Below are 12,261 nucleotides of genomic sequence, written 5' to 3' on the forward strand. Positions count from 1 at the left end.
GTGTTAAAAGTTATTATTTTAAAAGCAATAGTTCTGACAAATTTCATTGCATAACTCGGAAGAAGTCGTATGTTGTGTGTGTAGTTCAATTGTAATTTGACGTCACATAATTCGAACTTTCTATATTTTTCTCATTGCCTTAAATGAGTATTGTTACATCATAGCATCTCGTAGATTGTAGTAAGTTCTAGGTCTCAGTTGAGTAATGTATATATATATAGGCAACCAAATGAGTGCAAGTTAGGTTAGAAAACGTTAAGTTAGTGATAATGAAGTTAGTTTTGTTGTAACAGGCAATATTAAAAATGAGTTTCACAATAGTATTGTAATAATAGAAATGAAGGAGAATAATTTGTCTTGTCAAGGGGTGTTATAAAGTAATTGGACTTGCCTGTGTGGAATTTGACGAAAGGTTGTTTGGTTGTTTTGAATTTTGTGCAAAGCTACACGAGGGCTATCTGCACTAGCCATCCCTAGAGGGAAGGCAGTTAGTCATCACCACCCACCACCAACTCTTGGGCTACTATTTTACCAACGAATAGTGGGATTGACCATCACATTATAATAGCCCCACAGCTGAAAGGGCGAACATGTTTGGTGTGATGGGTATTGAACCCGTGACCCTCAGATTGCGAGTTGAGCGCCCTAACCACCTGGCTATGCCAGACCTTGACAAAAGGAGACAATTACTTGAAGTTTTGGATACAACTGTGGTAACCCACTGGATAATGTAAATGAATCTATTACAGGTTGTGAAGTAAGAAACAGAGTACAGAAAAATAATTTGTCTTTTCAATTGTGTTCTAAAGAAACTGAACTAGTCTGCGTGGGCTTTTGACAAGAAAGAGAATTACTTAAAGCTTTAGATACAACTTTGATAACCAATAGTGAAACGAATTTTGGTACTTACCTTTAACTTGTTTAGAGTATATTATTTTAAAACAAGTGGATTGTGTGCTGTCCATTTATTGTTGACATTTATCGCCAACAAGTCACAGACATCTACTGTAAAAGAATCTCAGCCCATGTTCAAAACCTGACAATTCTAATGATTTGGTTTTGGAATTTTGCACAAAGCTACTCGAAGGCTATCTGCATTAGCTGTTCTTAATTTAGAAGTGGTAGACTAGAAGGAGGGTATCCAGTCAACACCACCCACCGCCAACTCTTGAGCTACTCTTTTACAAAGAAAAGTGGAATTTACCATAACATTATAATGCATCCACAGCTGAAAGGGTGAGCATGTTTGGTAATGGAATTCAAATCCATAACCTGCAGGTTGCAAGTCAAGCACCCTAGTCACAAGGCCCTGCACTCTAATACATGTAAATATTTGCTTATAGTTTAATTGCTCAATTTGATAATAACCTTTATCTATTTATCTCAAAGATGTTAATATGTATTTTAATAGCTAACAGAACTTTTTCATTTATCATAATTTCAGATATTTAAAATATTTTCCAGCAAAGCAAAACACATATTTAGCATCAAATGTAACTAAAATTGCAAAATATTTTTTGACTTTGACTTTTTTGAAAAGCTATCACATTATTCAAGTAATTTCCCATGTTGAAATGCCCACTGGTCATAGTTAAGCATGACAAGCAATATGACATGTAACAAAAACACTGAGATTTTCAAAACATTCACTAACACTAAAAAGAGCAAGGAAACAATAATAATATTCTAAAAAACTGAACTTCTTGAAGCAAATTACAAAACACATTGAGTGGTTGGTTAACATTTTCTTTATGTTTTGTTATTAGTTTTGTAGAAGGTAACAGATCTTCCAGTTCAACTAATATCACATTTAATTAAAGAAAAGAAATGAAAGTCAAGGTTACTAAATTAGATTTAATGTTCAAAACATTTAAGAAGCTTAATTAGTTTTCAATCTAAGTGAATTAACTCTTTCAGCACGGGCTTGATCCCTGGGACCGACCTCATAAATATTTTGTGATTTTTATATTTTTCATGCTATAACTTTTAAATTAGTAAGCATACATTCACGAAATTTGGCAGATTATCAGTAAACATTACAAGGCTTTCATATGCAAAATATCAGATTTTTTTTTTATAAAGTCTAAAAGTTTCTTAAGCAATGTTTTTCTCATGCCTTTCTTCTTTTCGCATGTTGCCTATCCAACATACAAAGTAATTTTAATTTTGAGATTAAAAATACTTTTATGCATCAGAAAATTTTCAAATTTCACATGCAAAATTTTTATAGCATCCAGATAGAGATAGTTATCACATGCTCCTTAAGAAAAAAACTTACATCTGTTATTTTCACTAATGAATCTCGTAACAACCACAAAAAATTAGGAAATAAATATAAATTATGACTTTTTCATTCTAGAATTCCTACAAATTATAACGCAAAAACACAAATGTTCAGACTAAATAGCTAAAATCTCATAACATTATACATTTATATATCTTTATTATATTGACCTTTCAGCCATGCCTGGCTAACAACACAGAAGTTACAATGACGTGGCACACATGCACTCATGTTACCGTATCCAATAATATAAAACTGACCTTTAGTCTTAACAAAATGACCTGTCTTAGCTGTATTTTAGTGAACTAGTGTTTTCTAAAATACAGTCACATTTCAATTATTATACATATGTATAAAACTTATTACTATTTACAAAGAACTTCTTAAACATATTTTTCTTAAAATATTTGTTTTTAGGTTTCATATATATGTTTCAAATAAACAAAAAATCATAAATTACTATACCTATACCATAGAATTCCACTATAATTTATCAAGCTTAGTAATTAAGCTGTATTTGGATCTAAAAAAATATGAAATTTTGAGCAGACTAAAGACTCACCTTACCAACAGGAAGATTTGTATCAAAAGAATGAGATAATGTTATAATACTTGAAAATGGCTGAGAAAGCCACTAGGGGGATGCTCTGAGCTTTCAACTGGTTATTCACATGTCATAAACAGAATTAAATGTATATACGGGAGCATTTCCAAAAATGGAAAGAAGTGAGCAGGACCACTGTATTTGATTCAGTACATGAGCAAATAAAAAAGATAGGAGGTTCTTATTTTATATTCTAGCTTATTAATATCAGTAATTTGAGTTCCTAATTCATATGAAACTATAGACTTTGTACCTTGACATCAAAAACATCTAATTTGAACCAGTGTTGCATTCAACATACCATGTGACACACAAAAATTGATGTTTATCTGTGTGTTTTTAACATCTATTTTTAAATTAAGAGATCAAATAATGTTTAATACCAAAATTTGAATTATAATCTACAGTTTGATACCAAACTTATTGACATAAATTCATAAAATAGTAGTTCAATAAAATTTTGAATGCACGTCAACAAATGTGATGACATGGCCTTTGACCCGTAACCTGTGTCGAAAGGGTTAAGTGTTTATTCTTGTGTGGAAAAGGCAGTAAACATCTTGTACAATGTTTGAGTAATATGATTTTTCTATAAGCCACAGAAGAAAGCAAAGCTTCATTAAGTGTGAGTGGTCAAATTGTCTTACTGAATCTAATATTTCTGTATCATAGTTTCATTTGAGGTTTTTTTAAAGGTTTTAACAGCTATGATAGCATCTCATATGTAAACTGAGTGTTTTTTGTATATCCTTTTTTTATATTATGAAAGATCTAAAAACTAAATAAGACTGGTAAATCACTAGTACATAATACAAAAATTATACTAACATTGTTTAGTTTGATATTTCAGATATTTGGCCTGGATAATAATACCTAACTGGCCTGGATATGATTTGGAAATTCAAGACTCAAATGTCATTTATGAAATATTACTTTTCTCGGTTAATGTTCTTCTCTGCTGTAGTGATTTTCAAATATCTCAGTTTTGGTGAATAATTCATTGTTTCATCAAAATATATTTCACTAACCTACATCTTCACTAGCAAAAATAATCAACCTTCGAGCAATAAATCGAGGATCTTCCCCTCCTTCTAGCAATCGAGCTAGCCAATAGAGAGAGGCATTTTCATCAGAACCTCGCATTGACTTAATGTATGCTGATATTGTGTCATAATGCTGATCACCTGCAAATAGTAAAAATAAAAAATCTAAGAAACAGCGAAATGATCTACAGAAGCAATTTCCTGTGAAACACTAAATGGACTCATTAGTGTAACTGATATTCAGTAGTTTCATCTACTAACAAAATAAAGATATCAAATAATCAGTTTGAATCAGTGGTTCATTTCTGTCAGTTTTAAATTTTTCTTTTTTAATCTAAAGAGTGGAATACCATAATTAATTTCTAACCTGCCTTGGTTGCACTGGGAAGTTATTTGACTAACACAGTTAATTGCATTACACCACTCCAACATCATCCCAAATAACAGCCTCAATAACACTTATTTTCCAAAACTCAAAATCCACCAATCCCACCCCACCCAACAACATGGATCCGGTGCCTTTATTTTTCTTCTAGAAATCAAGCACTGGTCTGAGCTATAAATTAATTTTAATTCCAAATGGCAAAACTTTAAAAATTGTTGTTATTTTCTCTATGAGCATTAGTTAACCATTAATTTGGAATCTCACATCAACATCACGAAACCTGGCACTAATTTTTGAAAAAAGGATAGCTGAAAATTAGTTTTTATCTCCATTATATATACTTTTCTGTATTAATTATTCTGGATAGGGTATTATCCGCTATATTTTGGTCTTAAGATGAAACAAAAGATTTTGTGACTAAAATACCAATTATATAAAATATTTTATTTCAAAAAAAAAAAGATATTACAACAGCTCATTTACAAGGTAATGAGTTATGGGCAGGCTACAGCCTGATGATTCCAACAACATTATCAGAAAATACTTGAAGACACTGTCACATATGGTCCTCACAGCAAGGTCATATTATAGTTCCAAGAACCAAGTTCACACAAAGAACAAACTCAGTTGTTTTAATCTTTCTAAATTTTTTGTCTGATTGGTCTAAATCCTTTATAAAATGCTATGTTTGCCTAAAATGGATAATGACAAACACATTATTAAGTTCCTTTCACACATATTATTTTAGGTATTTGTGCTAAATACTTTTAAACTAGGTAAAAATGTTCATAAGTGTTTGTTAAAATTGTTAGTCATTGCCATCAATATGTTTGAAGTGTAATTCTTACTGTATCAGATTTGGTGATTAGTTATTTTGTATTTTATGAACCACTTTGACATTTCTTTCATGATGTGGAGTTCCATTTGTGCCCTAAAAATCAAAATAACCTATATTTTCAACCCTGTATGTGGAAAACCCATTGCATTATTCCATATGGAGTATGTCACAAAATATACAACAGTTTTTCCAATTTCTTTTATTACAGCTTACCAAATAAATATGTAGCTCGTATCTCAAAATCAATTTCTTTAGGTGACTCTGTATAATATCTAAGGCTTTTTTACAGTTTGTTTACATGTACTATACAGAAACAAAGCTACTTATCAACAATTTTCTATATTTCCCTCTTCAAAATGGTTACTATCTCCTGTTTACTCCCACATTTATTCCTACTCATTGGAAGGTGTTCTAGCTTTTTATTGATAAAAAAGGTTTAAAATATCATATTTAAATTCTAGAATGTTACAACTAAAAATGACTTTTGAACAGATCATTACTTCGCATGTGGGTAGGCCCTAAATTCTTCCAAACATATGATTTATAACATTTGGAAAGAAAGTCAAACTCTTGTTCTCTATCCATCTAAAACTACTTGAAGTGCTGAAAATGTAATTTATGAAGAAATTATTTTCCTTGCTTGAAATCCTTTTATTTACAAAACATTTTCTTAAAACAAAATGAACCTTGGAAAACACAGAATACTGTGATTATTTCCAAACATGACATAGAAAGTTCAAACTGTTATAAGCAGATGAAGGTGATGAAAAATTTAACCATTACACCTAAAATCACTGTGAGAGATTCATACAAATGATAAAAAGAAAACAGAAATATAAACATAGAAAAATTTTTTCTCTACAAAAATCTACTTTTCAAATTAATTGTTAAATGAGACTTTACCTTTACGATCATAAAGTAAATGTGATCTTTGTAAGCCTTCTTTTATATGCTCAACTTTAATCACATGGGGACAATCATAATTATTTGTTTCAACACAATTGGAAGAAGCAGATTCTACAGTCATTTGAAGGCTGTTTAATGCTGTACGTGCATCACCATCACATACAGCTGCCAACATTTCCAGAGCTTTATTTTCTATACACATTGTAGATCTGTAAAAACAAATGACAGAAAATAAATAGTTACATTTGAATAATACTTTTTTAACCAATTAAACAATAAAAACACTCACCCATAGGAAAATAAAGTAACAACCAAAAAAAACAAGACCTATGAAAAAAAGAGAATTGCAGTGTAGATTTTAGATGAGCTTACCAGCCTGAAATATGAACTGAATAGGTTTGTGCAACTTCATTAATTTTTTTATTGACATAGTGATACAAGTATTAAATTATGAAAGTTCTACTTGGTGTAATACACATTCCATCAAAAATGGCAATACAAATTATTGAAAGCTGACAGGAATAGCCGATTCCTGCTAAGTTTGTCTTAATAAACAAACTGAAATCTGGGGTTTACAGCATAAAGTAAGACACATATAGTTTAAGTGATTAAAACACATGCCCAGTAATGGAGGGTTTGAGTCTGCTCAGTTGCAAGTTTTCACTTATTCAGAAAAACTTAGAATCACATGGATGATGTGTCACTACAAACTTTGTCTCACAATGTGATTCCGATACATCTCCCCAAATAACTGGATAACATGATGTTAAAATATTGGCATAGCTTAATGAACCAATTATATGAAGGTAGAGACTTATAGTACTTTATATCCAATGGATTAGTTAGTTAAAACAGCAGCATGACAAGCTGAAAAACATGTTCAAATCTAAAGCTGTAATTGTTTTCACTATCTTTGAAAATTCTAGGAGAAAATGTTTATTTGGTTATTGGCCACATGAAGCAAATTACTGTTATTCAAGCACTGGAATATTATTATCACTACATTGCCAGCAAATTGTTTTATGTTCAAACTACAAAAATTCAAAAAATTTTTGGTTTTCATACATCATTTTTACACTCTAAGTTTCCCTAAGGACAAATTAAATGTGTTCAAGTGTATTACTTGATTTCTGTCAAACATCAAATATTTTAGTTCAGTTCCTAGATGTAAGAATTTTTACCAAATCAATGATTAAATATAGTTAATAACATCATATTTAGGGGGACAGATTTTATTTTTTAAAATGTTGGTTTTCACCTTGTCACAGTAAAAAGATGACAAATCTCATATATTCTTTTAACGTTTGTGTATTATTGTATGTTCTGTATAATTAGATTATTTAAAAGACAATCTTTCAGAGATCTGATTAGTGGCAGTGTGGTTATACTAAGATTTCAACGAAAAGGCTGCTTTTGTAGGATTACCTCAGGAATGACATTTTTGCATGCTTACATTTGCTCTCATCTGATGAGAGTAAACACCAAAGACTGAATTCATCTAGAGCTAATCCAATGAAAAGTTATTATATACAAACTATGCTTTATCAAACTGAGTATGGAAATAGAGCATTAAGAACAAAACTGAAACTAAGATCATATTTGTATGAGCTCACCACTGTAAGATATTGTATTCTAGTATTTACATTATTTTTAACCTATAAAAACTATCAAAAATAACATTGATGCATCCCTGTGTACTAAAGCAAACTGCAAAAGCCCATGAAGTGCTAAACAATCAACTTTTTCAAATCCTTTCACCCTCCAGCATCTGACATATATGATGAGGTCAGTGACTGAAAAAGAATATATATATAATTGCAAGGAAGCATCTTAAGACATTTTCCATAATACCTCAAGTGCATTTGCCTTTTCCTTGTCCTATTAAAACTGTCAGTATCAATAGTGTGGTATACCAAATTAATTGCCGTGTGTTCATGGGCTAACTGCAAAACTAAGTATTTAAGTTACTGAAGAGAATTATTAAACTAAAACTTGATATCTTAAACTTATTCTTGTCTTCGTCAACAGGATAAAAAGAAATTCCCACTACATTCAAGGGTTGTTAAATCACTTTACTTTAAAACAATCGGATGATTTTATTAACCTAAATGGAATCATGTGTAGAACAAAGATTTAGACATTTTTTGTTATATAATATAATATAATAAAACAGTTTGAGGAGAAAAAAGATTATGCTGTACTACAAATAGATCTTAAACAATTCAAAAACCTTTACTACGGTTTGTCTACAAGCAGAAAAATGTTAGTGTTCATATTTATTTGTAATATCTTTACACATACCTCAAATCAATAATAAATGAACCAATAATGCAGTGTTGCAGAAATGAGTTTTACCAATTCATTATTTAGTGCAATAACAAGTTTGTTTCATAATTTTATCATGCTGTTAAAATTTCCATGTCAAAACTTTTTCATCAATTCAAATAAATTCTATATAATACAAAACAAGCCCATTTAACTTTTTAATTGTTACTAAAACACCTATTTAAGAATTTAATATGGTGAGAAGTGTATGAAAATTTACAAACCCTGAAGAGCTACTAAAGTTGGTGGCATTTTCTTTCTCTTTGTCCAAAACTTCTATGTTAAGATGTTTCAATGCTCTAGCTAAAATATGCATTATATTACCTTCAGAAAGTTTCTGAAAGACAACAACTCTACATCTAGATAACAGAGTCGAGTTCAGAACAAATGAAGGGTTTTCAGTTGTTGCTCCTATAAGGATGATCGTTCCATTTTCCACATGAGGAAGTAAAGAATCCTGCAATTATTAAAACAAAGATCAAAGCCACCTGTTTCTTAAACAAAACTACAAATATTAAAACTTTCTTTTTATTTATAAATCTTGTCAGTGGTTCATGAGATTGAAATGTGTGCTCATGACTCTTGTGTAAGTACTACAGATACTGTGAAGAGATTACAAAAACATACATCAGAATACAGTATGTAAAACAGAAATACATGTACACATTGTTTTAAGATCATCCAAAAATGTACATCAAGGGAATACTACCATTCTTCTCATGAAAGAGACACAAGTTGAATGCTAAAATAGAAAACTAGCCTATACTTCACTATACAGATAGAAAACCATTTCCAGAAATGTTATAATTACATCTTTTAGTTGAAATCTTTCAACAATCAATCAGGTACCATGTCTTATCTAACTCCAATGATTACACAGTCTTGCAATGGTTTTATTGTCTTGCAATTTTTACATGTTCTACAGTAATTCCTATACTCTGAATCCGAAAATGATATCCATTTTTCTCCATCACATACAGATTTTTCACAAAATGTCATATGTACTTTTACATAAGTGAATCATTTTAATTGAAATTGGGTCACATTTTGTTATGCTTAAAATGTTGACAACCACCGGCTATAGATTTCTCTAGACCAATTGCGATGAGAGAGTTTTATTGATCATTCTAGAACCCATGAGAAACACACCACTAGTATATAAACAGTTAACAGGCTGCATGACATGTCATTTCTGGATAGTATTTGTTTGTGCATGCACTTTGACATTATTTTCTTCTTTTCAATAATATTTATTCATCGCTATGGCAACAAGAGGATGTGTAAATTACCCAAACATATTCTGTTATATTTGTGGTAAATTTTTGTTGGTTCTCAGATTAGGAAATTGACTTTGGATGAACAGTTCAAAGGGACAATGAGGAAAGTTGAAAAAGAAGCATGGATTGCCTTTAAAGATGTTATTGACAAATTTTTAGAAAACAAAAAGAATCCAAATTACAAAAATATTGTCAATAAGATGCTCGATAAATTCAAAGAGTTGGGTTGTAATGTAAGCTTGAAAGTTCATTTTTTACACTCACATATTGACTATTTCCCTGAAAATCTCAGGGGCTATCAGCAAAGAGCAAAAGGGAAAAGTTTCATCAAAACATCAGGGAAATGGAGAGGAGGTATCAGGGTTGGTGGGAAATCAGCATGATGGCTGATTACTGCTGGTCATTGAAATGAGATGTTCCAGATGCAATACATAAAAAAAAGACCACAATACGTAATTTTGAGACTATAAGATGCAGAATTCACAAAAAAAATCAAAATGAATGAGGATGCATATTCATTTGATTTTAATGTTCTTCCTGTTTTCTTCAGTTTGTTTGTATTTTTGTTCATTGTGGGAAATGAAATAATAATTTGATCTAAGTAAGTTTTTTTTCTTCCCAATTTGTAAGAAATCTTTATGTGATAGAAAAAAATGAATATTATTTTTGAAATCTGCATAGCTGTATTATGGAAAATCCGTTATTAAAACCAAAAAAATTTATGAAGTTTAAATTCCCAGGCCTATGTTATGTAATACTAAATCTTATTCAGATTTTGTAAACACTTTAATTATGAAATATTATTATTATGGAGACAATTCTTATAATAAAATTTAATAAGCTAATAGTTTCTGAATATTTCTCATAGTTACTTCTGATTTTGCTGAATGATTAACTTCAGCTTGAAGTTATTATTTCACTTCTTGTATAAGAACTTGCACTAAAAATAATTATAAGCAAAATGACAAAATGTGATAACAAGTAAAAAAAAAATACATATGTAACTTTTGCTAGGCAACTAGTCATGTAATCCTAGACTGAGAAATGTTTAAATTTTCAAAATGAAATAACAGCAAGAATAATACAATTTCAAAAATGTAATATACTTTAATTTCTTTTAAACTTCAAAACTACATATACATGTGCTGAGTGTAATAAAAAAAGGTGATCTTATAGACTTGAAATAACCTTCAATATTCAAATATGCATGGGAAGTTAGAAAAAAAAAGAAAAGAAACATTTCAGATGTTTATGGAAGTAATATAACAATTTACAAAATCAAAGAAACACAGATATAAGATGTAAAAGTACATTTATGCAATCAGTCTAGGCTACTGAAACTTGTTAACTAAAATACTTTTAATCATTGAAACACAGACATACAGTATCAACTTACATGTACACCATCATACTGGTCAGTTGAAAATGGAATGGTTAACTAAACACTTTGAAGCATCAAAGCACAGAAACAAGGTGTAAAAGTACATGGACTTGGTAGCTGGCATGAGTAAAGTAATGTAGATCAAAAAATTCTTGAGTGACTGTTGTTTTGTATAAAAAGAAAGAACTCAAATAAAAGGCAATAGAGTACAAATTAAAATATCTAAATAAATAAAAGCTATGTTTAGTTTTATTTTGTGAAGCATTTTGGACAGATACTCTTTGTGAAGCAATAAATACCATGTTATATAGAAACTAGGCTAAGAAAGAATCATTGAAGGATTAGAAGGGGGAGGGAGATGAATGTCCATTAAGCTTCAAGCCTGTTATATACAGAAAGTATGTTGATGACACTGATTTTCTGTCTTATTGATAATATCTAATGCTTTCTTGACTATCTCAATTCACAACACCCCTCTATACACTTCACCCATGAAATTGAGACTAATAACTCTATTCCCTTTCTGGACTTTCTTGTTAACCTTTATGCTAATGGCTTTTCAATTTCTGTCTATCATAAAAACACATTTACTCGTCTTTTCACTCAGTTTGACAGTTTTATACCCTTCTCTTTCAAATGCAACTTTATTCTCTGTCTATTATATAGTGCCTACAAACTTACCTTATCCTATTTGGCCCTTCACAAAGAAATTACTTCCATACAAAAGATTCTCGTTCGAAATGGCTACCCTATGCATTTCTTGGAGAAAATAACTTCCTCATTCCTAACGAATTTGTTTGTCAAACCACCTAAAATACCCACTGTACCAAAACTTCCCTTAAACACATGCTTACCATATCTCAGGATACAGAGCTCCCTTATGACGAGACAGTTGAAAAAGCTATGTAACACTTACTGTCCCCAAATTGACCTGAAAGTCATTATGAAACCCGACCTTAGACTAAAAAATGTTTTCACCTATAAAGATCATTTGCCAACTGTCCATTGTTCACATCTCGTCTGCTTATGCATGTGCGAAGAATGTAAGCCTCCTATATTGGTGAAACCAAACATCACCTTAAAGTACGAGCATGTGAACTCAAGGGCATATCTATAAAAAAGTGAAAGAAAGGTTACAAACCCTCCCAACTCAGTTATCTATCAACACAATACAGAAACAGGACATTCAATTTCTCTTTAAAATTCTTTCAACAGCCA

At 30.6% G+C, this 12,261-nt stretch overlaps 1 protein-coding gene across 1 annotated transcript in view; it reads right to left on the reverse strand.

Moving 5' to 3' along the window:
• Positions 1 to 12,261, reverse strand: part of LOC106468766 (ATPase WRNIP1-like) — a 37,011-nt gene that overhangs the window by 12,609 nt on the left and 12,141 nt on the right. The window contains exons 3-5 of the mRNA XM_022397130.1: positions 8,610 to 8,842; positions 6,058 to 6,269; positions 3,917 to 4,072 (exon numbers count right to left, since the gene is read on the reverse strand). Coding sequence (XP_022252838.1) covers positions 3,917 to 4,072; positions 6,058 to 6,269; positions 8,610 to 8,842 — 601 coding nt within the window. The remainder of the gene's footprint in view (positions 1 to 3,916; positions 4,073 to 6,057; positions 6,270 to 8,609; positions 8,843 to 12,261) is intronic.

This window comes from Limulus polyphemus, unplaced genomic scaffold, assembly GCF_000517525.1.
Source record: "Limulus polyphemus unplaced genomic scaffold, Limulus_polyphemus-2.1.2 Scaffold3155, whole genome shotgun sequence".
Classification (NCBI taxonomy): domain Eukaryota; kingdom Metazoa; phylum Arthropoda; class Merostomata; order Xiphosura; family Limulidae; genus Limulus; species Limulus polyphemus.